This window comes from Paramisgurnus dabryanus, chromosome 7 (assembly GCF_030506205.2).
Source record: "Paramisgurnus dabryanus chromosome 7, PD_genome_1.1, whole genome shotgun sequence".
Taxonomy (NCBI): domain Eukaryota; kingdom Metazoa; phylum Chordata; class Actinopteri; order Cypriniformes; family Cobitidae; genus Paramisgurnus; species Paramisgurnus dabryanus.
This window is the reverse complement of record NC_133343.1, coordinates 35050538-35070754: the sequence shown is the minus strand read 5'-3', so window position 1 is coordinate 35070754 and position 20217 is coordinate 35050538. Positions and strand designations below refer to the sequence as shown.

Genomic DNA, 20217 nt, shown 5'->3' with positions numbered 1-20217 from the left:
CTCTCCTAGATGGCCACATCTGTATGTAGCCCTCGTGTTTTTCTTTCTCTGTTCACACTTCATCGGTCATTTTTCTACTCTCTTGTTCCCACATCACATCTTGTCGTCTGAATGAATGAAGCACATAAAGCATTGGTGATAAAACTAGGAACACACAAAAAAAGAACAATGTCCGAAGTGTACTTTCCATGGCAGGTAAAAGAAAAATTGCTTTATTATTTATCATAATTTTATTTTATAAACATATCCCTTATGACAATTATTTGATTATTTAGCTAAACAGCTTGGGACAGTGTTTGCCTCTCAGTGAAACTGCACCTGTCACAAAGACACGAACACATCATAGTTTCCCTTTTAAAGTATTCCCCATATTGTCTTGGTTATTCAACAACTTAGCCATCCTGGATGAATATCTGATTGTAAATTTTCCATGGCGTGAGTCATGACAGATGTTGTGATGTGTTTTGTTAGTAGACGGTTTGTATGTCTTTGATTTGAATTCCTTTAAGTCGTGTATAAGGTTGCAGTTTTTAAAAGTGTAAGCCAGTGAGTAACTCATAATGTCCCTGTTTACTTGGCCACGTCAGTGTTCATTAGCATAAGCTGTGTGTTATAGGTACCTTCTTAAAAACTAAATTTTCCTTTAAGCTTTTTGGTAAGGCTGCATGGTTCCATACGGAACTTTTAACCCTTAAAGGGATAGTTCACCCAAAATAAAAACAGGGTTCCCACGGTTTCTTGAAATCCTTGAAAGTTTGTGAATCTGGGGGGCGAAAATTCAAGGCCCTGGGAAGTTTTTGAAAATATACATACATAGATACAGGTCATTGAAAGTGCTTGAATCTATTTTATTCAAGAAGTTTTCTGGGGAAAAAAATCCATATTATTCCCTGTGTAGTGTAGGATAATATCATAAAATTTCTAGCCTTTTAAAGCACACGTGCTAAACTGTTCACTTTAAATGCTTATATCTTCTGTATGCGAATGTTGATTCATACCAAAATGCTTTTTTGCATAGTTGTGTTTGACACATGAAAACGTCTCGGGTTACGTATGTAACTGTTGTTCCCTGAGAAGGGAACGAGACGCTGCATCTCCCTTGCTATACTTCCTGCATCCCTGTAATGCCATCTTTGGCAATATTTCATACAGTATAGCGATATATTTCCTGGCTCCCACGTCACCCTGTCTTTGTCGTTAAGCCTCACCATTGGTTGAATTTGATATACACATTAAGACGCACTTACACCTGGAGGCGTCCCCAAAGTGTCACCGCAGTGATGCAGCGCAAGTTCCCTCGAAAGGGAACTGTAACAATGTATTTTAAAAGGTTACACAATGTAACCTTGCTCTTGAAATGTGTCCCCAAATTTAGTCCTTGAATTTGAGGGTATTGGACCTGGAAAGTCCTTGAAAGGTCCTTGAATTTAAAGTTAACTAAGGTTTGGGAACCCTGTAAAAATTCTGTCATCATTTTCTCATCCTCGTGTTGTTTTAAATCTGTATGAAGGTTTTTTTTTTGATGAACACAAAAGAAGATATTTTGATAAATGAAAGTAAGCACACAGCTGATTGTAACCATTGACTTTCATAGTAGGAAAAACAAATACGATGGAATTCAATGGGTACAGTCAACTGTGTGCTTACCATCATTTATCAAAATATCTTCTTCATCATTTATCACAATACTTCCAAAATATTTGTCTTTCCTACTATGGAAGTCAAGGGTTATAATTAACTGTGTGCTTACCATCATTTATCAAAATATCTTCTTCATCATTTATCACAATACTTCCACAATATTTGTTTTTCTACTATGGAAAGCAATGGTTACGACAGCTTTCTGCTTACTATAATTTATCAAAATATCTTCTTTTGTGTTCATCAAAATATAAAAATATATAGGTTTAAACAACATGAGGGTGAGTAAATTACAGAATTTAAATTTTTCTGTGAACTATCCCTTTTACTGTCGCACAAAAAGTCTTTTTTAGTGGAAAATGTTTTAAAGACTATAAAGAGTCTAGGGCAGACGCGCTTTCGGCAGCCCGAGTTCGAGTCCCGGTTCGCCATCCATTGCTGGTCCCGTTCCACTCTCTCCATCCTGTTATTTTCCTGTCCTCTCCATACAATAATCTATTAAAGACAAAATGCCCCCCCCCCCAAAAAAAAATAAGAATTAAAAACAATGGTACTTTCAAGAAATTGTGACTGAAATGTTCTTTGGGAAGAATCTTTTATACGAGTGAATAAATTCATTGTGCATTGCTTTTCCTCAGGATGATTTTTTTTTACTTGGCCTGCTTCTTTCCATTCTCATCCCTCCAGCCCTCCCGTACATTCTGCTCCACCTTAATTTAGGCGCCCCCCCTAAAAGCTAATCTATATGCTAATAAGCAGATCGCAATCAATGACGTCCGTGCTCTCCTGCGTGCAATCAATATGATATTATGTGAGGCGGTACAGATGAAGGAATACATTTCACAGCCATGATCATCAGATATTACACAATAAGTGCCTCAATTTGCTTTTTATGACGGTGGCGCCCTCGTATCTTTCTCTGGGGTCAGGATGCGGCCCATCTTAGGTGTGTCTTTTCCATTTAGAAACGACCTGAATATTTTTTGACGTGCCCTAATTTTAATTTTAATTTTGTGTTATGGTGCCTTGAAAGTGTGCTTGAAAGAGGTACATACTGTCTTTTTTTTAAGCGTGTGATTTGATTGTGATTGCAAGAGCAGTTGTGGGTGTTTACCATTTGCTAAGCGAAGCTCTATTTAGTGAATATTAAGCGGGGGTCTCATCAGCACACGGCACTTAATCAACCCAGACTGGAAACTGCGGCGTATTCCCCTTTTACCCCGATTGTCTTTGGCATCCCGTCTGCCTTTTTTGTTATCTTAGACTTTGATGGCATTTTATTTTTTATTTCATTTATTTATTTGGCAGGTGCTCGAAAGTATAGTCCCGTTTTTACACATATACAAGCAATTTTTGTCATCAAAAGAGTGCGCGTGTACTGCGCTCCAGCGGATATTTTAAACCTTGCGTACATTGCGACTATGTATGTAGTATGTAAGCCTAGAGGTATTTAACATCTCAAAAATCTCCTTCTTTTAATCCTAAAATAATAAAAAATCCATTTGAAGTATAAAATGTCCTTTCAGTCTGGTTTTTGTATGGGACAGGTCTCTATTTTGGCAGTACAAGCAATCACCAGTGAATATTCTGGGGTGGGGGGGTTGATGGTTATAGAGGGGGTATAAAAAAATCATTACCAACATCCTCATTAGTGCAGAGCCAATTGTCCAATCAGCACGCAGCTATGGAATGGGGCTCCAAAAGGCACCCCAGTTGGCTGTCGCTAGGAAACCACAGAGCTGAGGGGGGGCTTTTATGCGTGTGTTAGAGAGAGACAGACAGGAGAGAGCGAGAGAGAGAGAGAGAGAGAGAGAGAGTGTCTGTGCGTGACAACCGGGATGTGGATGTTAACGTGATCAGGCAGGACCGGGGTGCACACGCACACTAGACAAAGAAGCATCGGGGTCCTAAGGGATGGGGCTCACCACGGGGCCGAACGGAGCTCGTGTAGCCCCCCAGAAAAGGTAGGAGCTGGGCTTTGTCTCCGAGATGGGCCCTTGGTTAACCCGGACGTCTGTGAAATCCGCCTGTCCATGCATATTGATGTACGTCTGCTGTCATCTATTTCAACCCTCGTGTCTGTTTCTCATCTCGTATCACTTTAACTTTTTTTGCTCTGGTTGTTTTTTGGCATCAGATCGTTATATTACTTTTGGCATGGGCTGTTAGTTTGTTCTGCGTTTGACTTATTTTAGTGTTGCTAAAGGTGACAACGCATTTAATAGTTTGAATAGTATGCCTCAGTGGTCGGCCGTGTATGGATGGTCGGGCTGTAAACCTCAGAGGGGCTCGGTACCACAATACAACAGATTCTCTCATTACGAGACTCACTCAAGTGCTAAAAATGAACCATAAAGAGTTTTACTATGGTACACAGTTAATGACAGTTGAGGACGTTGATCATGGGACAGAAATATAAATATGTATTCTGAGCTTGAGTTGTAAACACAGTTTGAGATTTTCATATGCATCACAGTGAAGGAGCAAAGACTTTGCCTCTGTGTCGCTTTTAAAACAAAAGTATACTTTTAGAAATGCTGGGTTGTTTCAACCCTTGGTTGGGCTTTTTCTTTTTTGTCCTTTTTCCTTTAGTGAATTGCACTTGAGAAGTTGGTGTATAATGGATTGATTAAATTCATGTGTGTTGATTCGTAAAAAATTGTTTATGAAGTTGAAAGTTAAAATTAATCCTGAACACTGAGAGAGGTCCTGTTTGACTAAAACTTTTCTTAGCACTGAGCACTTTATTTTTTGCCCTTATGAATTAAAGGCGATTGCTAGGATCTTGGCTTGTATTCTTTTTGGGGTAAGAATATTATGATTTTTAGGGATTGAGTCTTTTTTCTATAAATCATGTTAAATGTTGATGTGTTATATGCTGAAAAATGCATTTTATCCTATTTTTGTAAAATATGGACAAACCCTGTTGGATTGTATTAACCTAGCATATTTAAGTCCACCGGTTGGGTTTGTCCATATTTTAGCCAACCATGAGTTTAAACAACCCAGCATAAGTACATTTGAGTTTAATTCAGCATTTTAGGTTAAAACAACCCAGCATTGATAATGTAATCCCAACGGTTGGGTTTGTCCATATTTTACTCAACCAAGAGATTAAACAACCCAGGATAGGTAAATTTAAATTATTCGATTTATCCAGACTAGCATTTTTGGTAACAACAACCAAGCATAGGTTAGTTTAAGCCCAGGGTTAATTGGGTTTGTCCATTTTTTAGTTAAAACATCCCAGCATATGTAAATTTAAGCCCAGTAGTTAGGTTTATTAATATTACCCAACCATTAGTTGGAACAATCCAGCATTTTTGGATAAAACAACGCAGCATACGTTAATTTAGCCCATTTGTTGCGTTTGTCCATATTTTACCAAAGCACGGGTTAAAAACAACCCAGCATTTTGGGTTGAAACAACCCAGCATAGGTTTATTTAAGCCTATTTGTTGGATTTGTCCATATTTTACCCAATAATGGTTTGAAACAACCCAACATTTTCGGTCGAAACAAACCAGCATAGAGTAATTTAAGCCCATTTGTTGGGTTTGTCCATATTTTAGCCAACCATGGGTTGAAACAACCTAGCATTTTTGGATAAAACAACGCAGCATAGGTTAATTTAAGCCAATTTGTTGGGTTTGTCCATATTTTACCAAAGCACGGGTTGAAACAACCCAGCAGTTTGGGTTGAAACAACCCAGCATAGGTTAATTTAAGCCCATTTGTTGGGTTTGTCCATATTTTACCCAACCATGGGTTGAAGCAACCTAGCATTTTGTGTTGGAACAACCTAGCATAGGTAAATTTAAGACCATTTGTTGGGTTTTCCATATTTTACCCAACTATGGGTTAAACAACCCAGCAAAGGTTAATTTTAGGTCATTTGTTGGATTTGTCCAAATTTTTTCCAATCATGATTTGAAACAACCCAATATTTTGTGTCAAAACAACCCAGCATAGTGTAATTTAAGCTTATTTGTTGGGTTTGTCCATATTTTATCCAACCATGGGTTGAAACAACCTAGCATTTTGTGTTGGAACAACCTAGCATAGGTAAATTTAAGACCATTTGTTGGGTTTTCCATATTTTACCCAACTATGGGTTAAACAACCCAGCAAAGGTTAATTTAAGGTCATTTGTTGGATTTGTCCATATTTTATCCAATCATGATTTGAAACAACCCAATATTTTGTGTCAAAACAACCCAGCATAGTGTAATTTAAGCTTATTTGTTGGGTTTGTCCATATTTTATCCAACCATGGGTTGAAACAACCCAACATAGGTTAGTTTAAGCCCAGTGATTGGGTTTATTCATTTTACCCAAACATTGGTTGAAACAACCCAGCATAGGTTAATTAAAGACCATTTGTTAGGTTTGTCCATATTTTACCCATCCACAGGATGAAACAACCCTGCATAGGTTAGTTTAATTCCAAGGGTAATTGGATTTGTCCATTTTTGGGTTAAATCAACCCAACATAGTCAATTTAGGCTCAACAGTTGTGTTCATCTATATTTACCGAAAAACCCAGCACAGGTTAATTTAAGCACAAAGTCAATTGTGTTTGTCATTTTTTTCCCCAACCATGATTTGAAACAACCCAACCTATTTTTTGAATTATACATAACTTTTATTTAATACTATTTGTAATAATTTTAAGGAAAGAGAGCCTCAAAGCTTTTCTACAGAAATTAATACTATTTCATTTTGGTTACCATGTTCTTACGCAGATGTCCCTGTGGTCCTTCCATGAATACATATTAATGAGACTCAGGACTTATATTTAGATTATCTAATTACAATGGCCAAACTCCATTAGTTCTAGAGACCGCAGGAAATGGCTTAGGGGGAGGGATTGCGGATATTACACCATCCCTTGCCATAATAACAGATCCATAAAGAGAACGAGAGAGAAGTGTGTGTGTGTGGGTGGGTGTTTGGGGAGGCGTTGGGGGGGTTTAGCCATAATGGTTTGTTGTGGGTAAAGAGGGGGCGTTTGGGGTTTATCTCAGGAATGGGGTTGAAGCGTGTGAGGTTAGTAGCTCTCCACCACGTGTGCGAGTAATTAAATGAGTATAATTGAAACCATTCCACACTTCCCCTCTAAAACTACGGCCCCCCACCACCACCCCAACATATTCTTCTATCCCCCATTTCAGTTCCATTATCATTACCCCCATGAATAACAAACCCCAGAAGAGAAACAGGAAGAGGACTCGGTTAAGCCGCCCTATGGCGACTCAAGTGATCCGGTTTCGATGACGACTATTTACATTCTATAGCTCCGATTAGCCACAGTGATCACATGGTTAATGGTAGGATGATGGGAAAATCAGACATATGACTCTCTGCATTTCCTCTGAGTGCATCACTCCAAAAATTGTATTTGAACTTGATATTGCATTTGAACATTGTGAAACCCAAATTAAGTTTGAATGCACAATGCAAAAAATTATTTTCAAGATATGAAAATTCTTAGTATTTTTGTCTTGTTTTCAGTAAAAATATCAAAAATTTCTTAAATTAAGATGCTTTTTCTTGATGAGCAAAACGACCTAAGGAAATAAGTCTAGTTTTCAGACCAAAAATATCAAATTTAAGTGATTTTGTGCAAAAAACAAGCAAAAAAGATCTGCCAATGGGGTAAGCAAATTTTTCTTGCATTTTTCTTGAAATTAGGGTTTAAGAAAAATGTTCAAGATTTTTTGCTTACCCCATTGGCAGACTTAAATTTGATATTTTTGGTCTAAAAACTAGACTTATTTATTGGGTCGTTTTGCTCATCAAGAAAAAGCATCTTAATTTAAGATTTTTTTAGATATTTTTACTGAAAACAAGACAAAAATACAAAGAATTTTTTTCTTGAAAATAATTTTTCGCAGTGCATGTCTTTGTGTTATTTAAAAAAAATCAAACCAAGCTGTATTTTAAAGGATTACTTGCATATGCGGAAAGTTTCCAAAAAGAGAAGTTTGTTAAATCATGAAATATTTGATGCATTTTGATAAAAAGACAAAAAATGTAAAGCTTTTATGCACTGCAAGTCACTTTGGTAAAATGTCTGCCAAATGGGTAAACATACTGTATGTGTAAATTGTATCTGAACCCTTTTGGTAGGCAAAATTGGTATAGTATGTCCATAGCTACTGTGAAGAACTACACCTGCAGTTACTTTGATAGGACATCTATTTTTTTTTGGGGGGGGGGGCCTTTACACCCACTAAAATGACCCTAAAATTGTATGAAAAAAATAGCAAAAACTGATAAATAAAATTGACTTCACATTACACTCGGATTTCATTATTTATAACCTAAATGCAATAACAGAATTTACATACTAGTAAAACATTTAGCTTGAATGCGCTGCAAGTTGCTTTGGATTCAGATAATTTACTCACCATCATGTCATCCAAAATGTTGATGTCTTTCTTTGTTCAGTCAAGAAGAAATTATGTTTTTTGAGGAAAACATTCCAGGATTTTTCTCATTTTAATGGACTTTAATGGACCCCAACACTTAACAGTTTTAATGCAGTTTAAAATTACAGTTTCAAAGGACTCTAAATGATCTTAAACAAGGCATAAGGGTCTTATCTAGTGAAACGATTGTCATTTTTGACAAGAAAAATAAAAAATTTGCACTTTTAAACCACAACTTCTCGTCTATCTCCGGTTCTGTGACGCGCCAGCGCGACCTCACGTAATTGCGTAATGCCGTGGAAAGGTCACGCGTTATATATATGAAAGCACATTTGCGGACCATTGTAAACAATAAACTGACACAAAGACATTAATTAGTATCATTCCACATACAACAATGTCGGAACGGTCCTCTTTCAACACACTTGTAAACACTGGGGCGTAGTTTCGCATTTGTCATCCGTGACCTCTTGACGTGATGACGTATTGCGTGAGGTCGTGGACGAGATGTTGTGGTTTAAAAGCAGGCGCGGAGCTATGGACAGGCCTGGGCCCGCCCAGATTGACAGCTGGCCCACCCAATCAAAAATTAAAAAAAAATACTACTCTGTATCGACAATCGTTTCGCTAGATAAGACCCTTATGCCCCGTTTGAGATCATTTAGAGTCCATTGAAACTGCAATTTTATACTTCATTAAAACTGTTACGTGTTGGGGTCCATTAAAGTCCATTAAAATGAAAAAAATCCTGGAATGTTTTCCTGAAAAAACATAATTTCTTCTCGACTGAACAAAGAAAGACATCAACATTTTGGATGACATGGTGGTGAGTAAATGATCTGCATTTTTTTTTTTTTAAGAAAATTGACTAATCCTTTAAATGTAGTGTTGTATCGTACTGTAAATATACAGGCATGTCTAAATATGACTCTTATTCTGCTTATTGGTAACTGGAGATACCTGTTTAGAAAATCTAGTTCTAGGGTTCGGCCTTTGTGTTGGATGATCTTTAATACAAATCTGATGTAATTTCACCCTCCACATAATTTCTGCTTTTCTCTCTCACTTTCAGTTTGCGTCGAGTGTGGAAGCAGGGTGGTCGGAGTTCAAAGGTGAAGCAACGGGGCGGCACGATGGAGGGTGAGCACAGCACGCCCTCCTCCAGCGCCAGCAGCAGCAGCACAGGAACCAGTACCTCCACTATAAACTCAACGGGCACAACCAGTGGCTCTACAGCCAGCTCCACCATCACCAGTTCGAGCAGTGGAAGACAAGCCATTCCCCAGATATCCGTATACAGTGGTATTCCCGACCGACAAACTGTGCAGGTCTGTACCACAAACACCCCAAAACACAGAACTAGGAAACAGACGCCCTTATCTCAGTGTTGAATTTTTAAATAGCACCTGTTGGCAAAACTGCATGTAAATGTCATGCATGAACTGACAGTGAGGGGTTACTAAGATAAAGTGAATTTGGTGGGTCAGGTGATCTTAATATGAAGCCAGGCCGTCCTTACGGTGGCTTTGATTATACACACCACTTTCTCATTATCAAACTCCAGTTCAATAAGCTCACCGCAATGCACCACTCAGTGCTTTCCTCACCTACATTTTTAAGGATTGTCTTTCTAGTCTGCACTGACATCTGCTGGTGCTTTTAGGAACTTCAGTTAGTGGAATACAACTAAAACCATCAAGCTTCACAGATACTGTGACCCCGGACCACAAAACGTCATAAGGGTGTGGATTGTTAGTATATGACAATATTTGGCCATTACAACTATTTGTGGAATCTGAGGGTGCAAAAAATTTAAATATTGAGAAATCGCATTTAAAGTTGTTCAAATTAAGTCCTTATATTACTACGGTAATGATAAGTACATTTTTTATATATTTACGGTAGGAAAAATCTTCACAGAACATGATCAATGAGTTTTGGCATAAAACATTTAGAATTTTGACCCTTACAATGTATTTTTAGCTATTGCTTCAAATTTACATGTGCGACTTATGACTGGTTTTGTGGTCCAGGGTCACATTTTCTGAAATCTTCATTCAACCATATAGCTGGTAAGGTTCTTGACCTAATAAATAAAGTTTACCTTATAGTAAAGTTCTTGACCTAATATACTTTAGTTTTGATTAATATTAGTATTATATTTTAGTTGTATCTTATTCTTTATCATGGGTTTTCAAAAGGGAGTCCGGGGTGGTATTATAGGGGTCCTCCAACTGTAATTTGAATTATAATTTTTTTTTATTTAAAAAAATGAATTACAAATATATTAAATATTTTAAATAAATATTATTTGAATATATTTAATTGTAACCATCATAACAAGTATGTCAATTTAATTTTTTTTGTATTTTCAAATAATTAAGATCTCTTTTAACAGAGCATCAGACATAGTCAGCATCACTGGTTTAAACAGGGATCATTCGGTTCATGCTCCGCTTTACCCACGACAAGTTCAGGGGTCATGATGCTTGTTGCCTAGTAACTGTGTTGGTTGTGGGCAGTTAAGTCATGACAAAAATAAACCATGTGCTTGATGGAGATGATATTTAATCATGTGGATTGCTGTGATGCACATGGTGAAACTGCTATTTTTGCTGAAGTCTTTTAGCATTTAGAAGTTAATTGTTTAATTGATTTTCTTATCCATATTACTTAATTTCATACTAGAATTATTATAGATTTTTTTATATCTATTCTAAATAGTAGTAAACTGCAAAAAATGACTTTCTTACTTAGTATTTTTGTCTTGTTTCAGTAAAAATATCTTAAAATTCTTAAATCAAAATGACCTAGGAAAATAAGTCTAGTTTTTAGACAAAAATATAAAATTTAAGTAAATTAGTTATTAAAACAAGTAAAAAAAAATCTTCCAATGAAATAAGAAACATTTTCTTTAAATAAGTTTACTTTTATCATGAATTCAAGAATTTTTTTCCTATTCTATTGGCAGATTGTTTTTCTTGTTTGAAGCACAAATTTACTTAAATTTTATATTTTTATATCCAAAAACTAGACTTATTTTCCTAGGTCATTTTTTTCATCAAAAAAACATATCTTAATTTAAGAATTTTTTATGTTTTTACTGAAAACAAGACAAAAATACTAAGTAAGAAAGTCATTTTTTTTTTGCAGTGTACATTTTTTACATATTGGAAATCAAACGTATGATTTAGATTTTGCTTTCTTATTAAGTCTTATTAATGCATATGTCATTTATTTGTATTTAAATCAAAAGTGTCATGAATTGAACTATGACCATATGCAGACATCAATGTGTTATTGTTTTAATTGGATATCGATATTTTGTCTGATAATTATATATTCTATGTCTAATAACTGTTAAGGCTGATATAAGTCAGTACTCTAGATCAGGGGGTTTCAAACTTTATAATATCAAGGACCACCAAATATGATACCTAAATATTTATCAATTTATATATTTTTATGCATAACACATATAATTGTCTATAGACTTAGAGTAATGCTGAATGTATAAACATGAAGAGAAACGTTTTCTATTCAAATGTATTTGTACCGCAGCAACTTCTGCAATAAATCTTGTTTCATAGTAGCTTTATAAGGAATAATGAGTTACAAACATCACTGTGAGATAAAGAGCTCTGTAATAAGAAAACTAAAACAATAGAAACCAAATGCAATATATAAACAATTTTGGAATGTATGTAGCAAAAATTGAGAGATGAATCTCATAAATCAAAACACCTAAAGGATAAAATTGACAATGTTTTGTCTTTTTGGGGACCACCTGGAGGCCCCCTGGTTTGAATACCCATGCCACTTATCATTCAGAATTTTGCATGCAATTCATAATCCAACCAAAAGGTGGAGAAAAAGGCAAAGAGACTAAACAAAACAAACCAAACACTGCTACAGGGAAGGTTAAATTATCTAAATTAGTAAGCAAGCATTCAGATAAACCTGGCTAAGCACTTCAAAGCACAACTACACTGCAAAAAATGATTTTCAAGAAAAAAAATTCGTAGTATTTTAGTCCTGTTATCAGTAAAAATATCTAAAAATTCTTAAATTAAGAGGCTTTTTCTTGATGATCAAAATGACCCAAGAAAATAAGTGTAGTTTTTAGACCAAAAAAATCAAATTTAAGTGATTTTGTTCATAAAACAAGCAACAAAATCTGCCAATGGGGTAAGCAAAAAAATCTTGAACATTTTTCTTAAACACTAAATTCAAGAAAAATTTGCCTACCCCATTGGCACATTTTTTGCTTGTTTTATGCGCAAAATCACTTAAATTTTATATTTTTTTGTCTAAAAACTAGACTTATTTTCTTGGGTCGTTTTGCTCATCAAGAAAAAGCATCTTAATTTAAGAATTTTTTGATATTTTACTGATAACAGGACAAAAATACTAAGAAATATTTTTCTTGAAAATCATTTTTTGCAGTGTAGATCAAATTTCAATGCTCTCTGCCTCCTCCTCTCTATCAGTTTCAAATATCTTTATTGGCTTGTTTGTTTTAAATAAAACTTTGCCAAAGCATCAACTTACAAACACACACACATTTAAAAAGAGAAACATTAACACATAATCACTAATAAATATACTAAAATAAAATATTACTATTACTTATTACAAATTAAAATTATAAATACAATATACACAAAACAAAATATATACTCTATCTACATAATCTCTGTATGTGTTGAATGTCAGGTGATCCAGCAAGCCTTGCAGCGGCAGCCCAACACAGCAGCACAGTACCTGCAGCAGATGTATGCAGCTCAACAGCAGCACCTGATGCTACAGACAGCGGCGTTACAGCATCAACACCTCAGTCCAGCGCAGCTGCAGAGTCTGGCAGCAGTGCAGCAGGTGTGTAGCATCTCATAACATCCCTACTGAATAAAACAACAGCCTGGAGCTGGTGACCGGCAGGAATTTTCTTATTTACCAGTGCTGGGCTGGGATTGGCTAGTTTGTACCAATAACAGACAAGCACCGCCTAAAACCAGTTTCTAATACCAGTGTTAGGATTTAAACTGCTTTCAACAACACCCTGGATGCGACATTATGTGACCTTGCCTGTGAAAGTCATTTTTTATGCAACTTTCTGAACATTGTGTAAAAAATATAACCTTGATATCTTTAATATTGATAAAATTGAGTAAGGTCATGTCAAAGATTGAAATCAAACTTTGATGCTGCTAATCTCATCATTATATTATGAGACTTAAGTGTGGATTTCACAGACATGTCTTTTAATATCCCATGTGAAATATTTTTTGCTCTCAGGCCAGTTTAGCGGCTGGTAGACAGAGTTCAAACCAGAATGGGACCTCTTCTAGTCAAAGCGGGCCATCGCAGACCACAGTAAGCTTTCATCTCTTATCTAGCATACAAATTCAAGCCAGCACATGGTTGTTAAGTTATGTTTTTTCCTGTGGCATATTACTCAGGCTATTCATGTCACACCTGTGTCTCTGATTCCTGCAGATTAATTTAACCACTTCCCCTGCCGCTGCTCAGTTGATCAGCCGCGCGCAAAGCGTAAACTCCGCCCCCTCCGGGATCTCCCAGCAGGCCGTGCTGCTTGGCAATGCATCCAGTTCCACCCTGACAGCCAGCCAAGCCCAAATGTACCTGCGGGCACAGATGGTAAGCACTCCTGCAGACCCACAAGGGCCAAAGCACAACCGTCTGACTGTTTGCAAAACAGTCATAGCAGGCAGGCATAGAGGCATTGCTAAATACTCCAGCCAAATATCAAAATCACCCCGTGATTTAATCACCCGCAAGCAATGTGAGATTCACACATCCATCATCTTTCAGACTAACACATTTTAGAGTTTTTTTTAGTAAATGTCTTTGCTTTTCCTAGCTTTAAAAAGGTAGAAAACAGGGATCAGAGGACAACTTAAGACTTAAAACACCAAAAAAGTGCATTCATCCTTCACAGAAGTAATCCACACGGCTCCAAGAAAGCTCTTTTTCTTCAGGTAATCGATGCGAAACTCTCCCCTTTACCGGAAGCTAGTTATTATGCTGCGTTCACACCAGCCGCGGTAGAGGCGTCAAGCGCGAGTGATTTCAATGTTAAGTCAATGTGAAGACGCGTTGATGCACGTCTGGAGGTCTCGCGGCCCGAATAAGGCGTTTAGAGCGGCGCGATAGACGCTATTCCGCCTCAATGCCGCGAATTGAGCGTTGCCGCGCCAAACGCGCAAGTTGAAAATTTTAAACTTTGCCGGAAAAATGTTAACCAATCAGGAGCTTGCTCTAGTAGTGACATGATTACAGGAAGCGAGCGGAGTCGCAGAAGCCCCTCCCATGACGCGAATTTTCACGTAAATGTCTCGATGACTAGAATTTCTCGCGCGGCTTTCTCGCGTGAATGAAGCAAGTAAACTCAAACTGTTCAAGTGGCAAACTAGGCACAGTAGACGCGATTTTGACGCCCCAAACGCGGCTGGCGTGAACCCACGGTTACGGCGCATTCACGGCACATTCACACGGGGCGTCAGCGTTAACCTTCCCATTCACTTTCAATGGGTGACATCATGCGTTGCCGAACTGAATTGTGGATCCGTCAGTGTCGCGTCACTGCCGTTGCTCGCGGCAGAAGTTGAACATTTCTCAACTTTTCAAGCGGCGACGCGTGCGTCAGCCAATCAGATCGCCTTATGCAAATAACATAGACTGAGCCAGCCAATTACGTTTATGGAAGACCGGAGCATGTATTGAAGCCATTGTGATTGGTTGTTGGCCATGCTTCAGACAAGCTTTTCGTTAAGCGTTAACGCTTACGCCCCGTGTGAATGTACCGTCACACGGGGCGTAAGCATTGACGCTTCCCATTCACTTTTAATGGGTGACGTCAAGCGTTGACGAACTGAATTGTGGATTCGTCGGCGCCGCGTCACTGCCATTGCTCGCGGCAGAAGTTGAACATTTCTCAAATTTTCAAGCGGCAACGCAAGCGACGGCCAATCAGATTGCCTTAAGCAAATAACCTAGGCAGAGCCAGCCAATTACGTTTATGGAAGACTGGAGCATGTGCTGCGGCCCCTGTGATTGGCTGTTGGCGACGCTTCAGACAAGCCTTCCGTTAAGCGTTAACGCTTATGCCCCGTGTGAATGCGCCGTTATAGTTTATAAAGTTTGAAATTTTTCTTACAAAATCACATTGATTACCCACAGAAGATCTTTATTAACCCACTGGAGCCATGTGGATTACATCTGTGAAGGATGGATGCCCTTTATTGGGGTTTTAAGTTGTTCTCTGATCCCTGTTTTCTACCATTATAAAGCTTTGAAGAGCAAGGACATTTACTAAAACTAGATAGTAAAGTTTGAAGACAAACTTTATGTTGGCTTGAGAAAGCGTAGCCTGAACGTTTAAAACGGTTTGACATAAGTTTAGTTTAGTAGGCTATCTGGCTGTTAGTATGTTTAAGTATGAAGGTAGCATGATTTACCATGAAGCTAGCATGATGTAAGCATGATTAGCATGAAGTTAGCATGATGCTAGCATGATTAGCATGAAGCTAGCATGATGTTAGCATGATTAGCATGAAGCTAGCATGATGCTAGCATGATTAGCATGAAGCTAGCATGATGTTAGCATGATTAGCATGAAGCTAGCATGATGCTAGCATGATAAGCATGAAGCTAGCATGATGCTAGCATGATTAGCATGAAGCTAGCATGATGTTAGCATGATTAGCATGAAGCTAGCATGATGTTAGCATGATTAGCATGAAGCTAGCATGATGCTAGCATGATTAGCATGAAGCTAACATGATGCTAGCATGATTAGCATGAAGCTAGCATGATGCTAGCATGATTAGCATGAAGCTAGCATGATGCTAGCATGATTAGCATGAAGCTAGCATGATGTTAGCATGATTAGCATGAAGCTAGCATGATGCTAGCATGATTAGCATGAAGCTAGCATGATGCTAGCATGATTAGCATGAAGCTAGCATGATGCTAGCATGATTAGCATGAAGCTAGCATGATGCTAGCATGATTAGCATGAAGTTAGCATGAAGCTAGCATGATGCGAGCATGATTAGCATGAAGCTAGCATGATGCTAGCATGATTAGCATGAAGCTAGCATGATGTTAGCTTGATTAGCATGAAGCTAGCATGAAGTTAGCATGATTAGCATGAAGCTAGCATAAAGTTAGCATGAAGCTAGAATGATGTTAGCATGATTAGCATGAAGCTAGCATGAAGCTAGCATGATTAGCAGGAAGCTAGCATGAAGCTAACATTTATTGCGTTGCTAGGGTACTAAGTTTGGTTGCTAGGGAGAAAATTGGCATCCCATAATGATCACCCTTCAAGCCACAAGAAAAACGGTCCAACCCCCGTGTCTCTACAATGTTCTGATGCGGAGATATAAGGCTTTGTTTATTCTGTTACTAGGGTACTAAGTTTGGTTGCTAGGGAGAAAATTGGCATCCCATAATGATCACACTTCAAGCCACAAGTAAAACGGTCCAACCCGCGTGTCTCTACAATGTTCTGATGCAGAGATATAAGGCTTTGTTTATTCCGTTGCTAGGGTACTAAGTTTGGTTGCTAGGGAGAAAATTGGCATCCCATAATGATCACACTTCAAGCCACAAGTAAAACGGTCCAACCCCCGTGTCTCTATGATGTTCTGAAGCGGAGATATAAGGCTTTGTTTATTGCGTTGCTAGGGTACTAAGATTGGTTGCTAGGGAGAAAATTGGCATCCCATAATGATTACACTTCAAGCCACAAGTAAAACGGTCCAACCCCTGTGTCTCTACGATGTTCAGATCCAGAGATATAAGGCTTTGTTTATTATGTTGCTAGGGTCTTGATATTTTGTTGCTAGGGGCGTGGCTTAATACCTCAATAAGAATCCTAAGAGACTGATTGGATGCCTGAGTAAAATGAGCCCACCCCTATGTCTCTATGACACGCTGGTGCAAAGATATCCATCTGGGCTTTTTATAATGGTAGTCTATGGGAGATGTTGCTAGGGTACCCAAAATTGTTGCTAGGGGCGTGGCTTAATAGCTCTGGGGTGATCCTAAGAGACTGATTGGATGCTTGAGTAAAATGAGCCCACCCCCATGTCTCTAAGACACTCTAAAGTGAAGATATTCCATCTGGGACGCTCTTATTCCCTTTTATGGGCATGTTTCCTGCCCCATTATAAGTCAATGGGAAATTTTGGGGGCCTCTTACACCCCAGGGGTACAGCTTACACCCCATTGTGAAGTATGTTCTTACACAGCCTGTCAGCCTCCTTAAATGTGGTAAGCCACAAGTTTCTACAAGTTTCTCACTCACAGCTATGACCCGTCAAAGTTTGTCTCAATGTTAAGTCAATGGAAATTTTGGGGTGGTTAAGCGCCCCGTTTAGGAATTCGGAAGGTCCCATCAGTTAGAAAAGATATAGCAACTCAAGTCAGATCAGACCGAAGGTATGTCCAAAGTTTGATGGCTGTAGCTTGAAAGCTCTAGGACGAGTTAGAGTTAGAAATTTTGTCTCAGAAAACACGGAAGAATAATAATAATAATAAAAAGTTTATGTACAACAACAGTATGTTGGCTTTCTCAAGCCAACATAATAACCACAAATGTGCTCGTCTGAAGGAAGGGGTCATTTTGATATTTGGCTGGAGTATTGCTTTAAAGAGTGAAATAATGGTATATTCACACCAAAGATACCTTCTGATTTGCATGACAAATAATTTTTTTATTTGAAAATATATGAAACATATGAAACCTAGCATAAGCATGTAGGGTATTGGTTAATGTCAGTAATATTTGATGACATAATTCAAGGATAGGCCAATCAGAATTAAGCATTAAAACGCCAATTACTAATTTTTATGTTATTGCTACCACAAATTAAGCTACAGTAACCATAGATTTTTTGTAGTAAAACCATTTTGCAAATTGTACATTATTTATTTTTACATTTATCGGAGTTTGAATACCTTTGGGGCCACTTTATTTAAAAAAAATGATAATTAATGCACTTTTACTATAATAAAACCATGGTTAATTTTGTAAGGTTTAACATGCATTGTAAATACCATTATCCGGATTTGGATGCATATAATGGGTAGGTTTTAAGACTTGACATTGTATATATGCATGTGATTGCAGGCTCAGCAAAGCAACCTTGTGCACGTGGCCAGGAGTTTGGGCCGAGCCGTTCCTCTCTCTTCTCAGCTGATCATCGCACCAACAGCAACAGTAACCGCTCTGCAGTCTGACACTAATGCAACCAATAGCACACAGTCTGCATCTGCACAGGTACACACACATAGAGACTGATACAGTATACAGGCGAACACTCCTTAACTGCACTACTGAAACGCATTCAAAAGTCATGAGTAAACATAGACATCTGTGCATTTGGAAAGTGCTTTCATATAAAGTCACCTGTAGTGCATTCACAGTATACACTTTAACAGCGCACGAATACCTTGGCAATTGAACACATGACCTTGGTGTCACTAGCACCAAATGAGCTACGAAAAACATTATTTATTTATAAATGACACACTAAGAAAAGCACATCAGGCAATGTCACAACAAGCCTTTACTTCTATATCCTATAGACAGAAAATCCCAAGTGAATGTCCTTTGAAATGTCTAACATAAAATTGCTTTGAAAAAAGCGAGAGCTTTCATATTGTTACGTATTGTCACATATATTCATTTTGATGTAAACAGCTCCTCAATGTTTCCGACAGGTACAAAATCTTACCTTGCGCAGCCAGCAGGGGGCGCCTTCCACCTCTCAGTCTTCAGGCCTTCAGGCTCTGAGTTTAAAGCAGACCTCGGTCTCCATTCAGCCCACCCCACTCATCAAGACCCCCAGCCAGGCTGCACCCACCTCGGGCACCGGAGCTGGGAAGAGCCACCCCAACGCCGCTTCGTCGGATGACAGGAAGAACGGAGAGTCCGAAACGCAAACGGAGATGAAAGCTGTGAACATGAGTCGTAGTGTCTCCTCTTCACATCCCCTAATCGCACCAGGTAAACTCAGTACTTTACTGCTTACGGTGGTCCTAAAAAGTGTTTGGACACTTGCCCTATAAAAATGCCTGGGTTATTTTTGGCCCATATTGGGTAAATATTGGACAAAACACATGCTTTGTTTTAAATTATCCAAGGTTGGGTTATGGTTATGCAACAATGGGTTATCATAACCCACCAGTTGTGATAAAACAACCCAGCGTTGGATTATTTTTATCCCAGCGGTACGTTTTGTCCAATATTTACCCAACATGGGTCAAAAATAACCCAGGCATTTTTAGAGTGTAGGTAACAGAGAACTAAAATATTTTAATTAAATAAAACATATAAGTCATTAAACATTAAATTAATAATTTCATGGTGACTTTAAATAAAACATTAGCCGTGTCCCTATTCGAAGGGTGAATCCTTGAAGCAAACTGAATTAAGACAATTTGCAACCAATTCTTATGGATTATAGTAGGAATTTTCTTATAGGTTTACAGCAAAACAACTTGAACCATAAAAATCTTTTGTTATCAAAATCTAGAGCAAAATTTGCTAATAACAGATCAACAAAACATTCTTTTTTACTTTTGCATGAGAAGTGTCCTTGTAAAATGTATTTATCGTAGTCCAAATACCTTTGGGGCACTTTATTTGAAAAAAAAAAGGTGATGAGTACTTGACACAAATGCAGGTATTTACGATATGGCTTTGAGTAATGAAAAATGTTACCTCAAAGCTTGTGGACCCGTTGCCTTAAAGCGATCTATAAATTGCTGTGAATTGACTCGTAAAAGATGGTATGATTAACATAATACATCCTGAAACACTGTGCGCTCTAATAACACACAGTTGTCACAGACTAAGTAGCAAAAAATTGAGAATTGCACCCAAGGCTACATTTGTTCTGCATGGCTGAGGCTCAGGTGCATTAATGCATTAATCCTTTAAAGGACACGCACACACTTCTCCAACTGAAGCTTTCAGTGCCAATCCACATCTGACATACACGCCATCAATCATCTGGCAGGTCTGTAATCTTAATTTAACAGGCGATTATCACGCATGTTTAGGAACAGGTACCTGGGCGTGCCAAGGCATGCAGAGACTGCGCAGTAA

At 38.0% G+C, this 20217-nt stretch overlaps 1 protein-coding gene across 3 annotated transcripts in view; it reads left to right on the top strand.

Moving 5' to 3' along the window:
- The window catches only part of phc2b (polyhomeotic homolog 2b (Drosophila)), a 45171-nt gene that overhangs the window by 10364 nt on the left and 14590 nt on the right, over nucleotides 1-20217 (top strand). Inside the window, exons 1-7 of one of the 3 annotated variants that reach the window (XM_065279689.2) lie at nucleotides 3461-3605; nucleotides 9148-9403; nucleotides 12792-12950; nucleotides 13371-13448; nucleotides 13572-13733; nucleotides 18235-18324; nucleotides 18828-19113. In XM_065279689.2, the coding sequence (XP_065135761.2) occupies nucleotides 3556-3605; nucleotides 9148-9403; nucleotides 12792-12950; nucleotides 13371-13448; nucleotides 13572-13733; nucleotides 18235-18324; nucleotides 18828-19113 (1081 nt within the window). In that variant the 5' untranslated portion in view covers nucleotides 3461-3555. Of the gene's footprint in view, nucleotides 1-3460; nucleotides 3606-9147; nucleotides 9404-12791; nucleotides 12951-13370; nucleotides 13449-13571; nucleotides 13734-18234; nucleotides 18385-18827; nucleotides 19114-20217 lie in introns of those variants that run through there. The other 2 variants (XM_065279688.2, XM_065279690.2) reach the window with 2 other exon arrangements.